Here is a 26,703-nt window from a genome sequence, read left to right as displayed (position 1 = left end):
GTGAAGGGTACAGCTTAAATGTGCTCTGAGACGCTAGAGTGACAGCATGACAAGGGATAAGGCAGGTGAGCCTCTGGCGCAGCCAGTGTAAACAGGTGTAAAGTGCTTGCAGTGGCAGAAAACAGTGGCACCCTTCAGTCTCGTGGTTTATTGGGAAACACAGGGCTGAGAGGAGTGGCACTGTTTAGCACAGTCTTGAGTAACTGCATTTGGAAATGTTCCCGAGGACGTGTGTCCTAGTCATTCTCCTGTCCACCTGGTTGGCACCTGGCACACCGAGGCTGTTGATAAATGATGGATGGGAGATTGGATGAATGGACCGACGGGCGGGAGACATCAGACGCCCACTCCGATGGCAAAGGGATTGCATTGTGTCAGGCTCTCCTAGGTGAAGAGATGCCCTCTGGATTCAGTTGTCTTATTTCAGTTTAAATGTAGCTGTTTTTATTAGAGAAATGAATCCATTTCAACTTTTTTTCTTTTCATTAAACTGTGGTTTAGGATTTTTCAGTAGAGAAATTATATCTGTTTATTGAGTGTCCTTAAGCCACTCAAATGTGGACCCTGGTGCACCTGTTGGGAAGCAGTAATGTTGTCCCTTCACCCTGTGGGGAGCCCTTGATGTTGGGGACTTCGTCCTTCTCCAGCTCAAGGTCTCACACATCGTAGTAGCTCAGTAAATGTTTATTAAGTAGGATGGAGTATGCTGTGGGCTTTATGTTTTGATTCTCCAATTATATCCTGTAGAAGAAATAGCAAGAACACATTGTCATAAAGTTTGTACTATATATTGTAGAAAAAATGATTTTCAATTACTATTGGATAGCATATTTTGAGATCTTTTAAAAGTTTCCTATTTTATATCTATCTATTTATCTATCTATATCTCTTCCAAAAGGCCACAAATAAATTCTGGGTTGTATGTGAATCCATTCTGGATGTTTAAAAATTTCAAGATTTCTTTCCCATATAAAAAATTAGTTATATGCTCTGTTTATAATTTTTTCATGATATATTAATGTAAATTGAAAAGAATCTCACATATCAAAGTTTATCAGTGGTAACTGAAAGTTATTTATTAATCTCCAGTCTTTAGGGATTCTCATTTTCTGGGATGAAAATACTAACAGGCCTGGTAGGTAGGCTGAGGGGATTGGAAAGCTAAGAGCTGAGGGTGTTTCTTAGGTTGTTTTCTTCTTAGTTGTTAATGAGACATGGGAAGGATTTGGCCATAATTAAGACCATTTAAATTTTCAGTTGGACACAGAAATGAGTCCTCAATGATTTCCCATCACTTCTCTCTTTCCCCAAGTGTCAGCATTAAAAATAGATTCATGGGGATGGAGCATTTGGAAATGTTCAGAAAGAAGAAACCTTGCATGTGCCTCACCAGCCTGGCCTGAGAAGTCACATGACAACTTTGAATGCAGCTACTTACTTGTTTGTTAAGACCAGTTTTCATTAAATAAATTGGTTTCTTTTTTTTGTTTTTCTTTAAAAAAATTTTGCTTTAGGGTTTTATGAGGAGGAGGCTTATATTTGATTAATAAAGCTGCCTAAGTAGGTTGAATTTGAATGTAAGACGTACCAGCAGAGGGGAAATATTATCACAAGCATCTCTGAGTCAAAATTAGTTATCAAAAGGAAAAGAAAGACCAGTGAAAACAACAACCACCATCACCGTTGGCTCATGGCTTAAATCACTCTTTGCTGTCCTGTGGGTTGAAATTTATTTTAGAGACTGAAAGTGACATTTTACTGGAAATTCCCGACCTCCGTTTAGCAGACATTCACTGCCCAGCTGCAGTGTGTTCAGTCCCTGGGGGTGTCCGTTTCCTATCCCGGCTGCAACAAATCACCACAAACTCAATGGCTTAAAACAACACAAATTGATGATCTTTCAGTTCTTGAGGTCAGAAGTCTGAAATGGGCTTCACTGGGCTGACATCAAGGCGTCGACAGCTGCCTTCCTTCTGGGAAGAACCCCTGTCTTGCTTTTTCCGGCCCAGGGGCCACCCAGTATTCCTTCACTGCGGTTCCCTTCTTCCATCTCCAAAGCCAGCAAAGGCAGGCCCGGATCGTCCCACATCCATCGCTCTGACCTCTCTCTGCCTCTGTCGTCACATAGCCCTCTCCAAGTCTGACCAACCTCCTCCCTCCTTTAAGGACGCTTGTGCCTACCTTGGACCCACCTGGATAATCCAGGATCTTCTCCCATCTCCAGGTCATCGACTCAATCACATGGGCTAATGTCCACGTAAGGGAACCGTTCTCAGGTTCCGGAGGTTAGGACATGCACTCTTTGGGGTGGGGGCATTATTCTGCCTGCCACTCTGGGTTACAGGGTTAAGACGGTCCCCGATCTCAAAAGGCAAATAGTCTAGTGAGGGAAATGCTTTATTTTTTTCATCCAGCACACAGCCCCCGAGCTGCTTCCACCCGCCAGGTTGCTGCTCTCGGTGCTTGGGATATTGCAGTGAACAGAGCAGATGAATGGTACGGTTGAGGAGCTTACATGCTAATTTAGGGAGCTAGCTAAGCCCCAGACATATAATAACTAAGTAAGTAAGATAGTATGGTAGAGGTGAGATGGAAAAAAATGAGCAGAACTGGTCCAGAGGTCTGGAGAATGTAGACCTTAAGCAGGAAGTTCCAACTGAGAGTAATGGATGCTTCCGGGAGGTTGGCCAAGAGCACTCCGGGGTGCTGGGGGGTGGCCCAGCCTGACTCTGGGTCTGGGGTGGCGGCAGGTGCTGGGCCGGGCGGCCTCCGTGGATGTGCTGATTCGCGCCCGAATAGAGTCTTGCAAGGTAGCTGGGAGTTGGGTGGGGCAGGGCTCCAGCAGAGGTGGGAGCAGGAGCTGGTCATCGATGCTGCTGGAAGCGGGGGAGGGGGCGATGAGTCACCACTTAGGTTAAATGACACGCCCTGTCCTCACTTGGGGGGGCGGGGGGCGCAAAGGGCTGGGAGGAGGCCTGGTCCAGGAAGCGCCTCAGCCTGGTCTCTCTCCCTCCGGCTCAAAGGCCAGTGGAAAAGGGGTGAGTCCAAGCAGCCCACGTCTTCCTGTTGCTTCTCCAAGCCCGACGTCCTTCCCCTATGGGCTTCCTGACCTGTGCGACCCTCCTGAAAGCCTTGTTGGCATTTTTAACAAATCACCGTCTCCACGTTCTTCCAAGCAGTGAGTCTGCACTGAGCAGTCCTGCCAGTTGGCGTTCAGCAGAACAGCTTGTAGCTCTCCGAGACCACGGCTGACGCTGGCCATGGTGTCTGGGGTCTGGACCCAGCAGGCCAGCAGCTGCACTCAGGGTGTTTGTCTGTGAATAATAAGGAGACCTTATAATCATACAGCATCTTCCTTTTAAGAAGGTCAGGCTGATTCAACAGATTACCGTTATGATGATCCAGGGTCTTTTTGAGTTAAACTTGAGTGCTATTTATTATTGCTGAGGGTACCCCTATACAGTAGATGGCGGAGCTGGGTGCACTGTGGGGTGTCACCCCCTGGGAGTGCGGAGCAGCCTATCTGGGAGAAGATCCAAGCAAGTGAAGTGGTTCGGGTCATTCATTCATCCGCGTTGCTTTTAAAAAACACGATAGCCTTTCAGTCCGTGTGCCATGTGTGAACAGGCTAGGGTGTCCCCTGCGTAGAAGGGCCCGCCTGTTGTAGGTTTAGTCCAGAGGAGGCTGTTCAGGAGCTCACGCCGTGTCAAGCCTGCTTCTCTGTGGTTCAGTTACGCTTCCTACGCTGCTGAGACCCCGTGAGAAAACACACTGTGTTAGTGTCGTGCAGAGAAACAGAACCAGTGGTGTGCGTGTGTGTGTAGAAAATAAGGAACTGGCTCACTGATTCTGGAGGTTGACAGCCAACAAGTCCCAAGATCTGCAGTCAGCAAGTTAGAGACCCAAGAGCCGATGGTGCAGGTTCTACTTTGAGTCTGAAGCCCGAGAACTAGGAGAACTGATGGTGTGAATCGCAGTCTGAAAGCCAGCAGGCTTGAGATGCAGGAAGAGCTGGTGTTTCCCTTAGAATCGAACAGCAGGAAAAAAAGAAAAAAACCAACGCCCAGCTCAAAAGCAGTTGGGCAGGAGGAATTCCCTCTTATTCAAGGGAGAGTCAGCCCTTTTGCTCTGTTCTGACCTTCGACTGATCGGATAAGGCCCACCCACATCAGGAAGGACAGTCTCCTTTACTCAGTCTGTTCATTTAAATGTTAATCTCATCCAGAAACACCCAGAGTAATGTTTGACCAAATAACGTGGGCACCCCTTGGCCCATTAAAATTAGCCATCACACATGTTCATGTAGTACATGTCAGAGTATGTACTCTTTGTCAACAGAGGGTTATTGGTAATCCAGGTTGTTGTTTACTGAGATACTCAGTTGTCATAGAGACGATTTTGAGTCACAGATTTCGGGGCGATGTGGTAGTTTCTGGGGAGCACGTACACCTTGGTATATCCTTACTTCTAATTGCAGTTGACATTTCCGTTCATGGTTCAGGAATGAGCCACCTTGCAGGTCCTTGAAAGAGTCACGGCTGAGGAGAGGCCACCCCCAGGGCGCCTCCACTGAGCACCAACGCTCCACTTTCATCCCCAGTTCAAGAGCAACCAGATCCCCAGTTCAAGAGCAACCAGATCATCCTTATGATCCTTTGAAGATCATAGGAGATATTGGCTGCCCGCATTGCTATAAAGTGGGACTGAGTTGAGATCTGCCCGCTTGTCCTGCCCACAGACAGGATCGCGTGAAGCCTCCCTGTTCTGTTATCCTTTTAAGCTCCAGTGATCGGTGAGTTAACGGGATGTCTTTTTCTTGTTCCTGCAGAGGCTCTGTTGGACTCCTACTGTTAAACAGACCTCTCGCTGCCTCTACCGAAGGCATGGAGGTTGCAGGAGAGCCACCCATTCTTTTCCCTCTGCTCACCTCTCTCACTCAGAACCTCATTTGTCCTCAGATCACTTGCCTGTGAGTGTGGCAGTGACACATAATTGTGACATTATAATCGCTGATTTTTATTCTTTTCCTCATAACGAAACCCCAGCATCTTCAGTTGTCTCGTTTATTTATTCCACTTTCCCATGATGGTGGCTCTGCCATCGTTGTGGTTCATCTAAGGATTCTTTCCCAGAAGATTAAGGATACATATATAATGTTAAAAGAACGGATAGTAACTGCAGCTTCTGTCCTCTGGACGTAACTGCTAGTGTTTTCTATCCGTCCTCAGCATGTGATGGGAATGGCACGCCCACTTCACCCTCACTGGCTCCGTGGTGTAATTACAGTCATGATGGATTCGTGCCTTTGGAAGGCCCGTGCAGGGGAGCCACATGTCTTTTGTAGGTGATCAAATCCGATGCATATTGCAGGGCTGAGGGTATAGGCGTCCCCCGTGCTTCCCGACCCTCAGATGATCTAATTCTGGATTCTCTGTTAGTGGTAGAGATGCCTGCAATCCAGATAGACATCTTTTATCTTTTAATTCCCAGTCCTTTTGATTGCTATATAAATATGGAAGTCTCACTGACTCCTTTCTCTGTTTTTCCCTCTTATCCTGCCCCTTCCTGTGAGAACCCGTTTTCAACTGCGTATTTTGATTAGTGAGGTTTGAGTCCTGCCTAAAGAACTTTGCGGTGCAATCCTGGGGCCCTGCCAGCCTTAATTATATCAAACTTCTAATTACACACACAGGTAGCCTCTTCAAATATTTGCGTACTTCACATTCCTTATAGAGCGTTTGTCCTGCAGTGACTGAGTGGTGACCTTCAGCATATAGGTCGAGACAGTTCCCGCAGGGTCTTGGCGACGGGTTCCTCTCCCCTGTCACTTAACGCCAGCTCTTGTCCTTCGTGAGCCTTCTTTAATTCTCCCTTAGCCATTTGAATCTTTTCTTTTTCTGTCTTAAATAAAACTTCATTCAGAGATTTCTGTTCCTGATATGATTTCTGATGGCTGATACTCAAAACTACTTCCTTTCATAGCTCTTTTATGACTTGCTGAGCCCCTTTACTCCATGGCAGTGACTGAAAATTCCATTTCTTTGTGAAATTTTAAAAGTGAAAGTACATTCCATGATATATCTGTGGCCATATGGGAAATTGTCTGAAAAAATAGAGAATAAAGGCTTTTTCCCTATCCCATTCTGACACTCTTTTTCATATAGAACATCTTTAGCTGACCTGAAGATCTCAGTTATTGAACTTTGCTTCTCTTTCCCTTTTTCTATGACCCAGTTTTCCCATTACGCCCCAAGAAGCTGCAGCTCGGTTGGTGCAATTTGCAGAATCCCACTTTACTTGAGTTTTAATACTGCTGTGCTTGTTACTGTTTGCTCGGGAGCCCATTTCCTGGTCCACGTCCTTGGCCAGGGCAGGTGGGTTTTATTTGCTTCCTCCCCTCTCTGCAGCGTCCCCTTGCTGGCTGACATCACTCAGTCTGCTTGAGGTTGGGGGCAAAGGCAGGGCTGTGATGGCCCTGGTCGGAGAAGCCAGAACTGTAGTCACCATCCGAAGGGCTCTGGTCCAGCCTTCCTTGGGTTTGGCCCAGGGCAGTGCTGCCGCAGGCTGGCTCTTGCGCTTCTCTCCCCCGGGGCAGTAGCCTCCATGCTAGCCAGAGGCGTTCCCCTAAGCAGGACTCTTAGTGTCCTGCGGTGTGGACTCCACACCTCTTCCCCGGCCCCCCTCCATCCAGTTTCCCCATCTAGTAAATACACGTACTGCACTCCAGCTGCCGGGGGTCTGTCTTCCCTCCTCGGCCTCTCTCAGCCCCACATCGATCCATCAGCAAGTTTTCTCCCTGCTCTGGGCGCTCCCTTCACCATGCACCTTAAATCACCCCGGCCCCAGGCTGCCACCTCCAGCAAGCCCTGACTACGGAAAATGCAGTCCCCGGGCGGGCAGCATCAGCACAGGGGGCTGGTTAGAAATGCAGAACGTCCGGCTCCCCCTCAGACTTGCTGAATCAAACTGCATCGCACCGTCGTCCCTGTCCCCCGGAGGGGCTCTGCTCTGAGCTGTCAGCCTTCCTCCCTGGTCACAGGCCTCGCTCTTCACCTGGCTCCTACCATCTCGCCTGCTGCTCTAAGATGCAGTTTTCAGACAGAGCGATCTTTTCAAAATGTAAATCAGATCCCGGCATCCCTCCCTGAAAACGCTCCAGTAACTTGAAAGTCTCCGGTAAGCTGGGACAGGACCTCGCCCTGGCCTCCCAGCCCCGCAGCAGCCGGCCTCCCGCGGCATCTCCTCGCTCTGGCTGCACCGGCCCACCAGGCTGCTCTGTGCCCACCTCCAGGCCTCCGCGCCGGCCGTGCCCCGTGGCCCAGGCGCTCCTTCCTCCCCTCAGCGGGGCTGACTCCTGGTCCAGGGCTCGGCCCTCTCAGGTCCTGTCGGGCCCGTCCTCCAGAACCGCCCTGTGTTGTGAGCTGGCACAGTGGAGTTGAGCCGGGGAATGGGCCAGGGGGGCCTGATCCAGTGCCCTGAGCCCTTGAAGGCAGGGCACTGCCTCACCTGGGGGCAGGCGTCAGTGCGATTAGAAGCTGAAGGATTTGTGTTTTGAGCCTAGTAGTTTTATAGGTGGTGATAGAAAGCGAACATGGTCATGGACCGCGTGGGCAGAGAAGCGCCCCGTTGTTAACAGCTGCGTGCCTGCAGCACCTGCCCTAGCCGCTCTGGTGCACCTGCAGCCCGGAGGCCTCAGGGGGCTTCCTGCTTCTCCAGGAGCCCCAAGTCCACCCCCCTGAGTAAGCAGAGAAGTGGGTGGAGGCGTGGCCGTCCAGCGCAAGAAGACTGCTCTGCCCCTTCCACGGAAAAGCAGAGGCTCAGAGAGGGATCCCCACTGTGGGCCTGTCATGGACAGTGGCCTGGATCTGAGACTCTAGGCCGGACCACCTGGTCCAGTTGTGGCCCTGCTTCCCCAGTCGGGGAGTAGGAAGAGGATGTTTACAGAGGGGCTGCCCTGGTCAGGGAGCAGAAGCTCGCCTCCCGTCTGTCTAGGTCGTGGGGAGAATGGGGGATGGTGGGCAGGAGTCAGTTCTCAGAGACTCTGCCACCAGCCGTATCTTAGCTGGTTTGCCCACCCGCCTTTTCTCCCCAGCAAGTTGGAGGAGGTGTGTAGCACTTAGCTCAGGGCCTGGCACATTGTAAAGACCTCACGAGCGTTCAGAAGCACCGCTGGGGCATCAGACTCGGGAAGCCGAGCCAGGTGGGCTGGGGCTGCCCTCGTCGGGACCCAGCTGAGCAGCCTGGTGATTTCCAGCTGCTGTGGGTGCCCCGCCGGGGGAGCCTCAGGCCTCTGAGACAGGGGCCCTCCCTGGATGAACAGCGCACGGGGGTCTCCCGAGAAGCCCATTTCGGGGGTCACCCCGGGCCAGGTCACAGTGCATGGAGGAGGACACAGGTCGGGGCCAGATGGCCTGGGTGTGACCCCGCGTCTGTCACTTCATAGTGTATGACTAGGGACAAAGCACTTCTCCTCTTTGAACGTCTGTTTTCTCATCTGTAAAATGGGAAAATAATAGAACCTACCCCATGGGGCTAATGTACGGGTTATGCATAATTATGCGAATGAAGCAGTTGGCAGGGAGCCTGGCGCTGGTTAGGTCTAATCTTAGCTCCTGTCATAGGAGTGACATAGCTCCTTAACCCCTGTCTGAGTTCATCGAGTTGCTCCTAGAATTCAGCCATAACTGCTTTGCTTCTGGAAGCTTCTGCTCAGCAAGCAGGTACTGATGCAGCCATCCAGGCCCTGTGCTCAGCAGTAGGAGTCCCAGGGTGGATGAAACACTGCCTGCTTCATAGGAGAGTCTGTTGCTTGGTCCAGGCAGGTGGTTGCATTATGTAAACTGCCGTGTTTGTGGCTGGAGGCAGTTTGACCCCTTACCACGTGCAGTTGTCGTGACATTCTGGGTCATTCCCTGGAGAAGGCCCTCGAGGAGGCTGATTTGGAAGAGCTGGAGCTGAGTGGCATCATGCAACCGCTTGGCCACAGTAATGGGCAGTTGGGTGAGGAGCTCTGCGCCAGAAGGGGCACCAGACTTGAGAGCAGGCAAAGGGAGAAGGGCCAGAGAGGGTCGAGGTGGGCAGGTCTCCCTACTCGGAGAGAGAAGTACAAGTAGGAGGGAAATGGGCGAGTGGCTTTGATCAGCAGGAAGCGGCATCCACGCAGAGCCTCAGGGCGGGGTCTTAGGCTGCTCACATCAGCGCCCAGGGCGGGTGTCAACACTGTGTTGGCCTCAGAGTAAGACCATCGCAGCCCCTTGTTCTGTTCTTAGACCTACTTTGCCACTGATGAACTTACCTGGGTGGGTTTGAGGGGCGATTGAAGTGGTGTATGTTTTGTTATGATAAACATTCTTTAAACAGAACGTGGATGTGCTTCATCACTCGGAATTTAGCCTGCCTTTCTCCCTTGGGTGAGGGCAGCGGCTTGGAGGTCCAGGGAGGAACAGGGTGCGTCCTGCCAGCTCCATGTCCTTGCCCATGGGGTCTTGTGGAGGCTGCCCGTCATCTGTGTAGAAGGACAGGGAGAGGAACTGCTAGAGGAGACAGTTTGTTAAATCGGGGGGAGAAGAGTCTGCACCAGCTGAGGAGAGAAGCCCGTACCTCCCCAGCACAGAGGGGGTGGCAGAGGGAGGGGGTCCACCACCCCACGTCTCCATGGAGCACCTGCCGGTCAGGTTGGGGGGGGCGGGGTCTGGTGAGCATCAAGAGCGTGGAGGCCTTTTGTCCTGAGCGCATGCAGAGAGAGATGGTCGCAAACTGCCATGCAGGGGAGTTCAGTGAAGCCCTGCCTGACCCCGGGAGTGGCCCATCTGGGCCCACGGGCTACTGGGCAGAGGTGAGGCTTTTGGAGAAGCATGGCCCCCTGGGCCAGGTGCTTGACAGGGGTGCAGAGCCCAGGCAGTGCGTGGTACTAAGTGGAATGCAATGTAGTGTGCTGAAAGGTCACCAGTGTGCAGCATTGTGCACAATAGACCTGTCTAAATATCAGAAGATATTCAGAGGCGGTCAGAAGCTACCTCCTGCCTCCTTCCCTGTCGCTGTGAATATGCTCTGTTTGAGCTCGGTTTGAAAAGATCTCCTGGGGCAGACATCAGAAGAATTCAAGTCAGGCATGTGTGGAGTGCCTACTATAAACCACGTGCTGTGTGGACATCGTCTGGGAGTGGGTGTACTAATCGTGCACCCTGAGGGGCAGTGGGGAGGTGGGGCTGGTGGGGACACCGCCCCTGGAGGGGATGACACCGCTAGCAGTGAGCACCACACACTGCTTACCACTCACCTTGCGCCAGGCCCCGGGCGCCCCACCATCTCTTATTCTCACATGTGCTGAGACAGACCACGCTGCCCTTCCCATTGTACCACCACTTACAAGAGAAGGAGGGATTGTTCTTTCCTTGGTCACGTGGTTATCGAGATCACACTCACCTGTGCTTGGACTCCTGAGAAACACAGGGTGTCCTAGCTGTGCACACCCTCTTTTCGCTGCTAAACTCAGCTGCCTACCGAGTTGGTTTGGCCAACGGGCAAGCCTTTCCATCCTCATCCTATGATGGGCTTGGGGCCAGTAGGAGGCACCTCTCTTCCCGTTTCCAGGCCCCTCTGTCACAGCAAAGAGAGTGAGTCCTGTCTGTCCCCTGCAGGCCAGGACCCCATGGACAAGGCCGCCCTGTGCAGGGGGCTCCCGGGTACTCTGGGGCCTCAGCATGGGGTGGCCGAGTGTCGGCCAGCTGGACCCTGCAGCGTCTCTGAGAGCCAGGACATACACGTGGGGACTGGCAGGGACTGTTTTTAGTGAGCTGTCTTTACAACCCGGGCTTTGGACTGTTTATGGGGTCTACAGAAAAGAAAATGTCTGCTCTCTCCTTACAATCAAGAGAGAATTAGGGTGGAGGGGAGGCATTATGACGTCTCCTCACGAAAGATGCCTTGCCTGACGTGGGCATGCATCACAGCCCTCCTCACTTCCTGTGCATTCTTTCTTTTTTTAAAAAACGCTTTGAATCTTCATTGATGTATGGAATGGTTTCTTCCTGCCTATGAATATATTTTGTATTTCCACAAGTTTCTCGCACATAATATTTACCCCTTTTTTGGGTACCATATATATGTGTACAGTTTTAGAGTTGGGAATTTATGATGCTTTTTTATAAACCACATTCGTTTATAAATTCAGGGTAGTATTTACCATTTCCCTTTGTTTCTGACGTATGCAACGCCACACCTGACCTAAGGTTGTGACAGTAAATGTGCTTGCTTATTAACCTTGTGAAATGGGTCTGCAGTCCCCTTTTGAGAATGCTAGAGGAACCTCTGGTTTGGTTGTAATTAGAGCAGTGAGTGAAACCCTAACTGCTGTAAAAAGTAAGGCTCCAGAGCTTCAACACAAATAGCGGAATATTTCACATGAAAGGACTGACTGCAGTGTTCTTTTTTTTTTTTAATTTAATTTAATTTAATTTTTTTATACAGCAGGTTCTTATTAGTCATCCATTTTATACACATCAGTGTATACATGTCATTCCCAGCCTCCCAGTTCATCACCCCCCCACCCCCACCCCCCTGCTGTTTTCCCCCATAGGTGTCCATGCGTTTGTTGTCTACATCTGTGTCTCAATTTCTGCCCTGCAAACCAGTTCATCTATACCATTTTTCTAGATTTCACATCTATGCGTTAATATAGATATTTGTTTTTCCCTTTCTGACTTACTTCACTCTGTATGACAGTCTCTAGGTCCATCCACGTCTCTACAAATGACCCAATTCTGTTCCTTTTTATGGCTGAGTAATATTCCATTGTATATATGTACCACATCTTCTTTATCCATTCGTCTGTCGATGGGCATTTAGGTTGCTTCCATGACCTGGCTATTGTAAATAGTGCTGCAGTGAACATTGGGGTGCATGTGTCTTTCTGAATTATGGTTTTCTCTGGATAGATGCCTCGTAGTGGGATTGCTGGATCATATGGTAATTCTATTTTTAGTTTTTTAAGGAACCTCCATACTGTTCTCCATAGTGGCTGTATCAGTTTACATTCCCACCAGCAGTGCAAGAGGGTTCCCTTTTCTCCACACCCTCTCCAGCATTTGTTGTTTGTAGATGTTCTGATGATGCCCATTCTAACTGGTGTGAGGTGATACCTCATTGTAGTTTTCATTTCTGTTTCTCTCATAATTAGTGATGCTGAGCATCTTTTCATGTGCCTCTTGGCCATCTGTATGTCTTCTTTGGAGAGATGTCTATTTAGGTCTTCTGCCCATTTTTGGATTGGGTTGTTTGTTTTTTTAATATTGAGCTGCATGAGCTGTTTATGTATTTTTGGAGATTAATCCTTTGTCCGTTGATTAGTTTGCAAATATTTTCTCCCATTCTGAGGGTTGTCTTTTCATCTTGTTATAGTTTCCTATGCTGTGCAAAAGCTTTTAAGTTTCCTTAGGTCCCATTTGTTTATTTTTGTTTTTATTTCCATTACTCTAGGAGGTGGGTTCAAAAAGATCTTGCTGTGATTTATGTCAAGGAGCGTTCTTCCTATGTTTTCCTCTAAGAGTGTTATAGTGTCTGGTCTTACATTTAGGTCTTTAATCCATTTTGAGTTTATTTTTGTGTATGGTGTTAGGGAGTATTCTAATTTCATTCTTTTACATGTAGCTGTCCAGTTTTCCCAGCACTACTTATTGAAGAGACTGTCTTTTCTCCATTGTCATAGATTAGTTGCCTCCTTTGTCATAGATTAGTTGACCATAGGTGCATGGGTTTATCTCTGGGCTTTCTATCCTGTTCCATTGATCTGTATTTCTGTTTTTGTGCCGGTACCATACTGTCTTGACTAGTGTAGCTTTGTAGTATAGTCTGAAGTCAGGGAGTCTGATTCCTCCAGCTCTGTTTTTTTCCCTCAAGATTGCTTTGGGTAGTCAGGGTCTTTTGTGTCTTCATACAAATTTTAAGATTTTTTGTTCTAGTTCTGTAAAAAATGCCATTGGTAATTTGATAGGGATTGCATTGAATCTGTAGATTGCTTTGGGTAGTATAGTCATTTTCACAATGTTGAATCTTCCAGTCCAGGAGCATGGTATATCTCTCCATCTGTTTGTGTCATCTTTGATTTCTTTCATCAGTGTCTTATCGTTTCCTGCATACAGTTCTTTTACCTCTTTAGGCAGGTTTATTCCTAGGTATTTTATTTTTTTTCTTGCAGTGGTGAATGGGATTGTTTCCTTAATTTCTCTTTCTGATCTTTTGTTGTTATTGTATAGGAACGCCAGAGATTTATGTGCATTAATTTTGTATCCTACAACTTTACCAAATTCATTGATTAGCTCTAGTAGTTTCCTGGTGACATCTTTAGGATTTTCTATGTATAGTATCATGTCATCTGCAAACAGTGACAGTTTTACTTTTTTTCCAATTTGTATTCCTTTTATTTCTTTTTCTTCTCTGATTGCCATGGCTAGGACTTCCAAAACTATGTTGAATAATAGTGGCGAGAGTGGACATCCTTGTCTTATTCCTGATCTCAGAGGAAATGCTTTCAGTTTTTCACCATTGAGAGTGATGTTTGCTGTGGGTTTGTCATATGTGGCCTTTATTATGTTGAGGTAGGTTCCCTCTATGCCCACTTTTGGGAGAGTTTTTATCATAAATGGGTATTGAATTTTATCAAAAGCTTTTTCTGCATCTATTGAGATGATCATATGGTTTTTATTTTTCAGTTAGTTAATATGGTTTATCACATTGATTGATTTGCATATACTGAAGAATCCTTGCATCCCTGAGATAAACCCCAGTTGATCATGGTGTATGATCCTTTTTTTTTTTTTTCCTCTTATATCTGTGAGGCAAGAACTGTTAACTTTTATTTTACTCTCATTAAATTTTCCTATTATGGTAGTATTTTTTATAAAGGAATTTATAAATTGAATTAAAAGAAACTTCCACTGAAGAGACTCAACATGTAAAAATAATTACTGAAATAATCGTTTAAAGAAAGTATTTCCCCAGAGAAGTCTTCACCAAGTGTATGATCCTTTTAATGTGTTGGTGGATTCTGTTTGCTAGTATTTTGTTGGAGATTTTTGTATCTATATTCATCAGTGATATTGGTCTGTAATTTTCTTTTTTTGTAGTATCTTTGTCTGGTTTTGGTATCAGGGTGATGGTGGCCTCATAGAATGTGTTTGGGAGTGTTTCTTCCTCTGCAGTTTTTTGGAAGAGTTTGAGAAGGTTGGGTGTTAACTCTTCTCTAAGTGTTTGATAGAATTCACCTGTGAAGGAATAAAGACACAGACTAAGACAGTGGACCTGAGGACATGGGGAGGGGGAAGGGTAAGCTGGGGTGAAGTGAGGGAGTGGCATGGACATATATACACTACCAAATGTAAAATAGATAGCTAGTGGGAAGCAGCCACATAGCACAGGGAGATCAGCTCAGTGCTTTGTGACCACCTAGAGGGGTGGGATAGGGAAGGTGGGAGGGAAACGCAAGAGGGAGGAGATATGGGGCTATATGTATATGTATAGCTGATTCACTTTATTATACAGCAGACACTAACACACCTTTGTAAAACAATTATACTCCAATAAAGATTTTTTTTTTTTTTTAAATGCATGGGAGCAATTACCAACAAGTTACTGCGTAGTTGGGGCTTTGATAAATGAATGATTTAATTGAACTGAACTCAAAGGCTGCATTTACAGTGATTCTAAGTTTTGGAATTCAGTGCTTGATTTGCATTCTATAGTAAAACTTTTACTCTGAAAACTCTTTTAAGAGGATAAATATTGCTACTGAAATTCCACTAGGAAAGGTAAAGGCAATGCTCTCAGTGGTTTTCTGTACGTGTGAAGTAAAACCTTTAAGACATACTGTATCGTGACTTTTGTTAACAAGATACTGTGATGTGTTTAGGCGGCCTTGAATCCAGAGATAGTAGATCAAAACTCCACACATCAGTGACTCATAGGTTTAAGAAACTTTAGACGTCCGGCATGTCATTATTTTTCAGAAAAATTATTATTTGTACTATTTTGGAGGGGGACCCTGAGGCACTGATTTTACCTTCTTGGGTTATGTAATATTTTAACTACCTTAATGAGCTTTTTGTTAACAGCAGCCCCAAAATATGACAGTACTGTATCTAAAAACTCAAGAACTAAAAAGTTTCCAAATATATTCATTTAAAAAATATTCTCTGTGCTATGAGAACCAAATAAAATGTAACACATTAAATAAAGTTCTTCCTATTCAAAAAAAAAAAGAATTTACCTGTGAAGCCATCTGGTCCTGGACTTTCATTTGTTGGAAGATTTTTTATCACAGTTTCAATTTCGTTACTTGTGATTGGTCTGTTCATATTTTCTGTTTCTTCCTGGTTCAGTCTTGGAAGGTTATACCTTTCTAAGAATTTGTCCATTTCTTTCAGGTTGTCCATTTTATTGGCATAGAGTTGCTTGTAGTAGTCTCTTTGGATGCTTTGTATTTCTGCGGTGTCTGTTGTAACTTTTCCTTTATTCATTTCTAATTTTATTGATTTGAATCCTCTCCCTCTTTTTCTTGATGAGTCTCGCTAAAGATTTATCAATTTTGTTTATCTTCTCAGAAAACCAGCTTTTAGCTTTATTGATGTTTGCTATTGTTTTCTTTGTTTCTATTTCATTTATTTCTGCTCTGATCTTTGTGATTTCTTTCCTTCTACTAACTTTGGGTTTTATTTGTTCTTCTTTCTCTAGTTCCTTTAGGTGTAAAGTTAGATTGTTTATTTGAGACTTTTCTTGTTTCTTGAGGTAGGCTGGTATTGCTATAAACTTCCCTCTTAGAACTGCTTTTGCTACATCCCATAGGTTTTGGATTGTCGTGTTTTCATTGTCACTTGTCTCTCGGTATTTTTTGATTTCCTCTTTGATTTCTTTAGTGACCTCTTGGTTATTGAGTAATGGATTGTTTAGCCACAGGTTTGTGTTTTTTACATTTTTTTCCCTGTAATTGATTTCTAATCTCATGGTATAGTGGTCAGAAAAGATGCTTGATATGATTTCAGTTTTCTTCAATTTACCAAGGCTTGATTTGTGACCCAGGATGTGGTCTATCCTGGAGAATGTTCCATATGCACTTGAGAAGAAAGTGTAATCTGCTGTTTTCGGATGGAATGTCCTATAAACATCAGTTAAGTCTGTCTGGTCTAATGTGTCATTTGAAGCTTGTGTTTCGTTACTAATTTTCTGTCTGGATGATCTGTCCATTGGTGTAAGTGCGGTGTTCAAGTCCCCCACTATTATTGTGTTACTGTCGATTCCCTCTTTTATAGCTGTTAGCATTTGCCTTATGTATTGACGTGTTCCTATGTTGGTGCATATATATTTATAATTGTTATATCTTCTTCTTGGATTGATCCCTTGATCATTATGTAGTGTCCTTCCCTGTCTCTTTTAACATTCTTTATTTTAAAGTCTATTTTATCTGATATGAGAATTGCTACTCCAGCTTTCTTTTGAGTTCCATTTGCATGGAATATCTTTTTCCATCCCCTCACTTTCAGTCTGTATGTGTCCCTAGGTCTGAAGTGGGTCTCTTGTAGACAGCATATATATGGGTCTTGTTTTTGTATCCATTCAGTGAGCCTGTGTCTTTTGGATGGAACATTTAATCCATTCATATTTAAGGTAATTATAGATATGTATGTTCCTATTACCAGTTTCTTAATTGTTTTGGGTTTGTTTTTGTAGGTCCTTTTCTTCCCTTGTGTTTCTCACTTAGAGAAGTTCTTTTAGGATTTGTAGAGCAGGTTTGGTGGTGCTGAATTCTCTTAGCTTTTGCTTGTCTGTAAAGCTTTTGATTTCTCTGTTGAATCTGAATGAGATCCTTGCTGGGTAGAGTAATCTTGGTTTTAGGTTCTTCCCTTTCATCACTTTAAATATATCGTGCCTCTCCCTTCTGGCTTGTAAAGTTTCTGCTGAGAAATCAGCTGTTAACCTTATGGGAGTTCCCTTGTATGTTATTTGTCGTTTTTCCCTTGCTGCTTTCAATAATTTTTCTTTGTCTTTAACTTTTGTCAGTTTGATTACTGTGTGTCTCGGCGTGTTTCTCCTTGGGTTTATCCTGCCTGGGACTCTCTGCGCTTCCTGGAATTGGGTGGCTATTTCCTTTCCCATGTGTTCCACTATAATCTCTTCAAATATTTTCTCTGCTCCTTTCTCTCTTCTCCTTCTGGGACCCCTATAATGCGAATGTTGGTGCATTTAATGTTGTCCCAGAGGTCTCTTAGGCTGTCTGCATTTCTTTTCATTCCTTTTTCTTTATTCTGTTCCGCAGCAGTGAATTCCACCATTCTGTCTTCCAGGTCACTTATCCATTCTTCTGCCTCTGTTGTTCTGCTATTGATTCCTTCTAGTGTATTTTTCATTTCAGTTATTGTATTGTTCACCCCTCTCTTTTTTTTTTTTTTTCGGTACGCTGGCCTCTTACTGTTGTGGCCTCTCCCGTTGCGGAGCACAGGCTCCGGACGCGCAGCCTCAGCGGCCATGGCTCACGGGCCCAGCCGCTCCGCGGCATGTGGGATCTTCCCGGGCTGGGGCACGAACCCGTGTCCCCTGCATCAGCAGGTGGACTCTCAACCACTGTGCCACCAGGGAAGCCCTCTTTGTTTGTTCTTTAATTCTTCTAGGTCTTTGTTAAACATTTCTTGCATCTTCTCGATCTTTGCCTCCATTCTTTTTCCAAGGTCCTGGATCATCTTCACTATCATTATTCTGAATCCTTTTTCTAGAAGGTTGCCCATCTCCACTTCATTTAATTGTTTTGCTGAGGTTTTATCTTGTTCCTTCATCCGGTACACAGCGCCTCTGCCTTTTCATCTTGTCTATCTTTCTGTGAATGTGGTTTTTGTTCCACAGGCTTCAGGATTGTAGTTCTTCTTGCTTCTGCTGTCTGCCCTCTGGTGGATGAGGCTATCTAAGAGGCTTGTGCAAGTTTCCTGATGGGAGAGACTGATGGTGGGTAGAGCTGGCTTTTGCTCTGGTGGGCAGAGCTCAGTAAAACTTTAATCCACTTGTCTGCTGATGGGTGGAGCTGGGTTCCCTCCCTGTTGGTTGTTTGGCCTGAGGCAACCCAGTACTGGAGCCTACCCGGCTCTTTGCTGGGGCTAATGGTGGACTCCGGGTGGGCTCAAGCCAAGGGGTACTTCCCAGAACTTCTGCTGCCAGTGTCCTTGTCCTCACGGTGAGACATAGCCACCCCCCGCCTCTGCAGGAGACCCTCCACCACTAGCAGGTAGGTGTGGTTCAGTCTCCCCTAGGGTCACTGCTCCTTCCCCTGGGTCCTGATGCACACACTACTTTGTGTGTGCCCTCCAAGAGTGGAGTCTCTGTTTCCCCCAGTTCTGTCGAAGTCCTGCCAGCAAATCCCAATGGCCTTCACAGTCTGATTCTCTAGGTATTCCTCCTCCCGTTGTCAGACTCCCAGGTTGGGAAGCCTGACGTGGGGCTCAGAACCTTCACTCCAGTGTGTGGACTTCTGTGGTATAAGTGTTCTCCAGTTTGTGAGTCACCCACCCAGCAGTTATGGGATTTGACTTTATTGTGATTGTGCCCCTCCTACCGTCTCACTGCAGCTTCTCCTTTGTCTTTGGATGTGGGGTATCTTTTTTGGTGAGTTCCAGTGTCTTCCTGTCGATGACTGTTCAGCAGTTAGCTGTGATTCCGGTGCTCTCATAAGAGGGAGTGAGCGCACATCCTTCTACTCCACCATCTTCTTTGCAATGCTCTTTTTTTCTCTTTTCCTTTGTGCATGGTCTAGTGTCACTTGCTCGTAGGGTGCAGCATGCAGAGGCCTCGTACAGACCTTCAGACCACTGTTGCTCCTGCGAAATGGCTGCAGGGCCGCCTCAGCTCGGTGGGCCATGCAAACACCACCAGGTGTTCTTTTCATTCTTGTCTGGTTGTAGTATTTGGATTTTTGTCTGCAGCTCTCTAATTCTTACCGTATCATAGAGGCTGAGAATTTCCGCAGTGGAAGGGACCTTAGAAAATGTTCACATTCTTCTGATTATTGGAAATGCTACCGTGTTCAAGACCGGGGCATCTCCTTCAGGAAACCACCCCTGACCACTGTCCAGTCTGCCCCCTGCCCACCCTGGGGGTCCAGGAGAAGTGTCCTGTCTGCCCCCTCCACTAGTCTGCAAGCCCTGTCAGGATGGGGGCATGGGGGGCCCATGGTTCTGTTTCCAGCTTCCAGCAGAGTGTCTGACACATTAAATTCTCCTTAGAACAGGAGGCGGAGAAGGCATCTGAAGTACATGGGGACTCAGCATATGACAGATGAGAGCCAGAGGCTTGTCAGGTGGCTTATTCAGTAAATGGCTGACCACTCAGAGTTGTCCATACAGAGGCCACGGTCTGTCTGTCTTTCAGCACAGGTGCTAATGTAACTGCACATCCCTGCTGCAGCCACGGTAGCACCTTTCCTGGCCAGCAGACCATTGCAAGCACTGGCCTTCAGATCTGCTTCCGACTTTAAAGCTTGTCTTCTGTCCCTCTTCTGGTGTGTCACTCGCTCTGGGCCTGGTAACTTTTCCCTGCCTGCCTGCTGGACATTATCATCAGGTGATGCTCCGTAGGGCCTGATTACACGTGAGGACCCTGGCCAGCAGCACTTTACGCTGCCAGCTCTCTTCAAAATCAGACCTTGTCTTCCTTAGAAAACCGGCCTCGCTCCAGTGTCTGCACCCACCTTCTGCAGGGTTTGCTGCGTTCACTCTGCGTAGTAACTTTCATTCCTGCTGGTACAGGAGGAAATGCTGACTTGGGACATCTTGCCTCGTCTTTCCTTGTGGTGCAGGCTGAGTGCCTACCCTCTTCTCACCTCCCCCTGATGCGCCACTCTGGAGAGTTCAGTTTCTCCGCAGCTTTTCAAAGTGCCCGCTCTGTGCCCAGCACGGCACTGAGAACCATCCTGTGCTTCTGAGGGAAAACGTTTTCTCGGCCAAAACACCTTGTGGCTTTTGGAAGAAGCAATTCTGCGTCTTCCTTCTTTTTCTTTTTTCCTCTCTTGCTTTTTGCCTCATTTTTCCCAATTATTAAAGGACTGTATTATTTTTAAAATTTAGGTGACAGAAAAAAGAGAAGAGGGGCCCATGGTTGTACAGCACATAGACGCCCACGAGGAGTGCCGACCCCCCTCTGGTGCGGGTGTGGAGCCCGATGCCGTCTGTTCAGGGGGTACTGGCTAGGCCCTTCCTCGTGCCAGGCCACATACAGGTGCTGGAATAAAGTGGCCAAAACACGGCCCAGGTCCCTGCTTTCATGAAGCTCACGATGGTGAGCAGGTAGATGAACAGGTGATGGGATTCCCAGGGGCGACAGTGCAGTGAAGGAACGAGGGCAGGAGAGGCTGGAGTGTGCCCGAGGCTGCTGCTGCTGCTAGGGGGGTGGCTCTGGGACGTCCTGTTGGACGCGGTGACAATGGAGTGGGAGCCCAAAGGGAGTGAGGGAGGGACTCCGAGCAGGGCAGCCACGCTGGGGGAGGACCCAGGAGGCCGGGAGGGCACTGGGCATGGGGCGGCAGCTCCGGGCAGGCAGGGTCTGGCCGGGCACGGATGCCCAAGGGGCTGTGCTCAGTGAGGGGACACACAGTGTGGCACATAGGGTTGTGTGCTGCCCTCTTCACTCATTCACACATAAGCCTTTTCTCACTTATCGCAGAGCCTGTAGGGCACGAGGGAGGTGCTGAGCGTCCACGTCTTAGATGACAGGGCCCTGTCTGTGTATCTGGGAGCCGGTGCAGCGGAGCAGAGGTGTGCAGACTGGGGCACAAGCACCCCCACCCACATCCCAACTGTCCCTTAGCCGCCGTCATCTCCGTGGAGGAGATGGGGTCTTGGTGGGAAGCTGCTCTCCCACGAGTACAGAGCCCAGCAGAGTGCCCTGGTCTGTTAGAGGTCTGGTCTAGATTCTGGAACACTTGAGGTGGGCAGAGCTGCAGAACTCAGAGGCTGACTTAGTGAATAATTTGCACAGTCCTATAGGTTAAGGTTTTCCATTAAGCTCTCTATGCTGCCGATAATTTAGCTGGAAGATGTGTTAGATACAGCACTTGGGGACAATGGAGTACCCATCTCAGGGGATAATGACACTGTGAAGCCAGATTATTTCTACCGTGGAGAACAATTGTAAGCCTGTGCTAGTAGATTAAACTGCTAGAGTGATCGTTTTGAACAAAGAAAATGGTCGAGAGCTATACAGCCAGCCATAAACTGATAGGGGTAGGTAAAGAGTAATAATTCAACCCTGTTGATCTATGGCATGTAATCCCTTTAGTCGCTGCCACGCTACAGCAGCTGAGGAAGGTCCCCGGACCTGAGGTCACCCAGACTAACGTCCAGATTTTGCTACTTTCCAGCTGTTTGACCTTAGATGAGTCACCAGACGTTAGAGGTTTCATTCAGAGATGCCCAAGCCACGAGATGCTGTGTGCAAATGATTGGGATGAGGCCGGGAGAGTGTCCACTGGGTTTCACGGGGACAGGGGAGGAATGCCATGGTTTGCAGAAACACAAAGCCAAACAACAAACAGAGTGGGAATCATGTAACAGGTAGAGTGCGGAAGTGGGAGGAGGGGCTTGCTCTGCAGGGAGCCTCTGTGCCTCCCTCTGTAACGCAGCCCTCCACCACCCCCGGCTGCTGTTTCTCCAGCCGTACGCGAAGCGGGGCCTCTCCGGGGCTGGTGGAGCTGCTCACGCAAGCTCGTGAGAACGTAAACCTGCGGTGAGTCAGGCTTCGGACGCCCCGCCTGTTACAGCTGTGCCACCCGGAGGGCCGCTCTTGGCAGGACTTCTGTGAACTGGACATTTATCTTCGTCGCTCTGTCTGCTGAATTAAGCCCAACGGACCGTGTTTGGAAAGTTTATTTTACTCTTATAATTAGCAGTGAGTGAATTTAACTGGTGATTCCGGTAGACAAATCCCTAGAGCTGAAAATTGGAAAAAAAATGGAGAAAGGATTATGTTAAATAGACTTAATACGTAGAAAAGGTAATATGGGCAAATAAATGTAGCTATTTCGAGGGAGAGACAGATGATGCTAAGTCTTCTCTTCCCATGTTAGGCGAGTCGCGGTTCAGGGGCTGCCGCGGCTTCCTGGGAAGCCGCCAGCGTCTTCCTGTGTAAAAGCAAGTCTCAGTCTCTCAGCTGGTGAGCGAGGTTCTTCGGGATGTGGTTGTGAACTTCATTTCAGGCCTCGCCCGCCCCCGCTCCCCAGCACCGCCTCTCCTATGACTCATGCACTTTGGACAGACACACAGCCCCTGGGAGCCTCCCCTCTGCAGACACACTCGAGGTCTGGGGTCCCTCACTCAACTAGGAGCAAAGCCTCAGTGCAGACGAGGGGCCCGTAGGAGACGCAGGATGGGGATGTAGGAGTCCTCCGGGCTTTGAGGGAGGGCACGAGAAGCGTGATGGGGAAGCCTGGAATCGGAGGGTTGTGGAAGCAGCGAAGAGGGCGTCTCAGTGAGTAAAGCTGAGGTTGGCTCAGCAGCGTCAGACAGCAAAGGACCGTGTGGAGAGGTGAGGATGGAACTCTGCCCAGTGGGCTTGGTGACTGGGAGGCGGCGGTGGCCCTGGTGGGGCTGTGGGCACATGCCTGCCCTTTGCCGCCTTCCCTCGGCCTGCCATGCCTTTTCCCACCATCTGCGGACAGCGCCTTCCACGAAGTGGCCCCGGGCCCTGATGTGACAGAGTTAGCATGTAATTGCCCTTATTTCGAGCACGGTGGCCTCATGTTGGTTTCTGCCCTTCTTCCACATCTGTGGGCAGTAGCCACGCCTCAGTCGTCCTGGGACCTCCTGGGACGGCTCCTGGGTGTGTGTCTACCCCACTGCCATGGGAACAAGAGCTGCAGCCTCTGCTCATCAAAGCCCTGGGCCTGGCAGGGATCTCTTTGTCCGGGGCAGTAGTGTCAGCCCTTGTCGGTACTCAGCCATCGAGGCGCTAGAGTTGTCCAAGAGGAGAGTGAAGTCTTAGGCTGGACGTCTTCCTCATTTTAGGCTTCATTTCTGATGATGGCAATCACGGTGTGTGAACGACAGTGCCAGGAGGGTATCTCAAAGCTCGTGTATTGGTTGATCTCCCCCTGTTTCTCTGTCACCATTGTGTCATCTGTTTACCTGAAGTGCATCAGCTTGTTTTGCACACCTGAGGCTGGGACCTCAGCATACATCACCCATGCCGCCTGACTTCTTTCTTCATGTAGAATTTACTGGCAGTTAAGAGGAAAGCATTTGTTGAGTATTCCTTCCCCCTTTCCCACTCTTCTGTCAGTTACCTTCTTTCAAAGTGAAATAAATCAATATTTACTTCTAAAGTCTCCGTTCACAGTACATTTTCCCATTTAAATGAAATTGAAACAAACAGTAAAAGAAGAAGAAAAAGGCCTCCATCTACTGCAGAAAAACAGCTCAGGCTAAATGGATTAATACTTTCTACCCAGGGTATCTCTCTAGCTTCTGGTAAATTCCGTCAGTCCAAGTTAAAAGGTTCCTTCCAATCAGTAACTTTGTGTGGAGCCCACCCCAGAGGTGCCTCGTCCATTTTCTTCTCTGCATTAAACATGACCCCGTCTGACACAGCCCTTCCTGCTGTCAGGGAATGACACAGGCACAGGGCCGAGGGAGACCCCTGGAAGCCCCATGGGGCGTTCCCATAGACGGCGTGGGGTCATGGCTTGTTACAGAGGGCCAGGCAGGGAGGAGACCGTCCCACGCCAGGCTCCAGCTGGGAAGGGAGTCAGAAGCGTCATGAATGGGAGCTCACGGAGGCCACCTGAGCAAACCCACTGCTTCCAGTCTCTCCTGGGGGTCCTGGGAGTCATTGCTCCTTCTGCCCTCTCTGCCTGGAGTCCCATCCCATGCCTCCTCCGGAGGCTGCCCTGGCACTCTGTCAGAGCATCGCTCGGTTCCTGTGTCTGCCCCGCTAGACTGGTTTTCCACCATGTGCTGCCTGAGCGCCCATCAGGGCACCTGCACCCAGTGGAGCATCGTTGCACAAATACTGGGTTCTTGCTCCGTGCCAGGCATCCGCCCTGCCCACCTGGCTCTGGGAGAAGAGCTGTGCCGGGGCAGTGCCGTCCTAACCCTCACGGAGCTCAGTCCACTGGGACCTGATAAAATGACAAAGGTTTTGTTGAATGAATGAATAGTTGACATGCCGCAGTACCTTAAGAAAACGTTGTTCAGTACACGAATGAAGACACCAAAAGCGCAGTGATGTTATTAAGCACCCACTTTGCATACGGAATCTTCTTCAGTTCTCCTAGCCATTCTCTGAAGTGGGCATTTTCGTCCCTGTTTTACAGATGAGACACCTGAGAGTCATAGGGGAGAGTGGGCAAGGCTCACAGCTAACTGCGGGGGAGCTGCTGTGTAAGCCCCGCGAAGTGCAGGACAAAGTTCTTTCCACCTCGCCTTTCGGACCCCCTGGGGAAGGCTGGTCTCTGTGACATCCCTCCCTACATCTGAGGGCTCTCGTTCCCCAGCTCAGCAAGTCCAGGCCCCTTCACTGTCCTCCTGGGCTGGTTTTCTAATCCTTCAGTCATTTTTGCAGCTCTTAGGGTCTCAACACTTTCTAAATCTTTCCCATATTGTTTATATCATTGCTCTTCTCAAAATCAAAGACAGTTGTAAAACAGACCAGAATGCACAGTCAGGGAGCTGGGGCCTTAGCACCAGCTGGAATTTGGCCTTGTCTGGAATCGGCTTGCTTGGAGCTACAGAGAAAAGCCCGCCCGTAGGAGTGAGCAGGCCCCTCCACTGACAGAGCCCCGGGGCAGTGAGTGCCCATCAGCAGACCCCTCCCGTGGCTCTGAGGCACTAGTGTTGGTGGACGACACCTGGGCAAAACCAGGCGTGCAAGGGCATGTACTCCTGCCTGGTGTGCTGTTGATCTTCTTCACACACAGAGCTGAGCTCCCAGAGTGTGTGGAGAGACAGATAAGCCAGGATAAACTAGTCCCTTTTTCACCACCAAATGGACCAGCTATGAATTTCCAGGAGACCCCGCACCCAACCCTCTACACGGTTGCAGGAAGTAACTCCTAGAGTGCCTCGGCAACTCCCACGCCTCTGGGAGGCATCACGAGAAGAGCTTGGACTGGGTGTTTGAACTTGGGTTCCACCATGAGCCCCAGCTGGGGCCCCTGACCACGTTACTTTGCACCGGTGAGCGCCGCTCTCCTCATCTGTAAACCGGGGGTGAGAGCAAGCGTAGAGCATTGCTGAGATGATTCTGTGCAGGAAGGACCAGCTCCTGGAATGTGCCACATGCTCCATAGGCAGTCGCTGTGATTCTCTTGTCCTGCTGGACCTGGAAGTGGGGCCCGTGTGACCTTTCTCTTGCCCTCCCGCAGGTCACGGACGAGGAGCCCAGTTCCAACCACACGGTCATGATCCAGGAGACCCTCCAGCAGGCCTCCGTGGAGCTGGCTGAGCAGCATCACTTGGTGGTGTCCTCCGACGACGTGGAGGGCATTGAGACGGTAACCGTCTACACGCAGGGCGGGGAGGCCTCGGAGTTCATCGTCTACGTGCAGGAGGCCGTGCAGCCCGTGGAGGAGCAGGCCGTGGGGCAGCCGGCCCCGGAGCTCTAGAGGACACGCAGTGTGGGACAGCGCCACGGGGCAGGGCTGCCGGCCTCTGTGCAGCCCCCGGGACAGCCAGGGCGGGGAGGCCCCAGAGAAGTGCTCTCCCAGGCTCTCCTCTGCGCTGTCCACCCTGGCGGCCGCGTGGGGCTCTCCTGGCCCGGCTTTGGGTGGGCGAGGGATCGGCATCACCAGCGACACAGGAGCGCTGCCCCCAGCACAGGCACACGCACCTTCCCCCCGCGTCGTCTGCTTCCAGAAAGACCTGTGCCTCAACTCCCCAAACATGGCCCGTACCGCATAGCCCCTTTGCTTCAAGTGTCGAACAGAGACCCCCAATTCTCATCGGCGTCTTCCCTGAATCACAGCCTAACTCCTTGACCCCTGTCTGGGTGCCGAATCTTTACCTGGGACTGCTCTGCAGCCTGGTAACCAGGAGACAGCTGTCAGAGAAAGCGACCTTAACGGTGTTTGAATCACCTGTGAGAGAAAAGAGGGGAGGGGTTATCTACACAGTTCCACCCTCCTCAGGCCTCAAGGGCGCTTATTATCATGTGAAGTAATGATGGTTTGACGGCCCTCCCGCTCCCATCACACGTGGTGGTCTCAGCTTACTATCTTGGAATTCTTTTGCTTTTAAAATAAATGCACTTTCTCCTATTCACCTCCTACTCTATGGAGGTGAGTTGGATAGAATAAAAGCATTCTCTGCCTGAGTACTTCTGCTCCTCTGTTAGGTTGGTGGGTTTACCTTTCCCCTTCCCAAGTCAGAATCTGGGATTTGGACCCCACCCAGGACAACCCTCTCTGAGACCCAGGCCCTCAAAATGTGACAGTGATGCTCGTTCTCCCTCTGAAGCATTAGCCTTGCTTTGGGGCCACTGTTTGAGGTTAACGGTCTTGCGCCCCACGTCCTGGCACCTCGCATTGGCTTTGCTGCAGCCCCTTCCCACCTTGGGAGGAGAAGTAAACCGACAGTCAGGAGCCTCCGTGATGCTCTCTAGTCCGACTGCCTTTTAGTCCAGGTGCTCGTGATAAATCCCGTACCTTTTGGCGCCTCTGCCGTGTGGCAGCTTTGTGGAGGC

The 26,703-nt window shown here is 49.0% G+C and overlaps 1 protein-coding gene across 2 annotated transcripts in view; it reads left to right on the top strand.

The window, feature by feature from the left end:
• The window catches only part of ZFAT (zinc finger and AT-hook domain containing), a 191,110-nt gene extending 164,776 nt beyond the window's left edge, over window positions 1-26,334 (top strand). For both annotated transcript variants that reach the window (XM_027132528.1, XM_027132527.1), the window contains one exon: window positions 25,388-26,334. In XM_027132528.1, coding sequence (XP_026988329.1) covers window positions 25,388-25,627 — 240 coding nt within the window. In that variant the 3' untranslated portion in view covers window positions 25,628-26,334. The remainder of the gene's footprint in view (window positions 1-25,387) is intronic.
• The last annotated feature ends 369 nt before the right edge of the window (window positions 26,335-26,703 follow it).

This window comes from Aethalodelphis obliquidens, unplaced genomic scaffold (assembly GCF_003676395.1).
Source record: "Aethalodelphis obliquidens isolate GAN/ISIS:26980383/991018 unplaced genomic scaffold, ASM367639v1 scaffold41, whole genome shotgun sequence".
Lineage (NCBI taxonomy): Eukaryota > Metazoa > Chordata > Mammalia > Artiodactyla > Delphinidae > Aethalodelphis > Aethalodelphis obliquidens.
The sequence above is the reverse complement of the archived record's forward strand: the minus strand, read 5'-3'. Positions and strand labels throughout refer to the sequence as shown.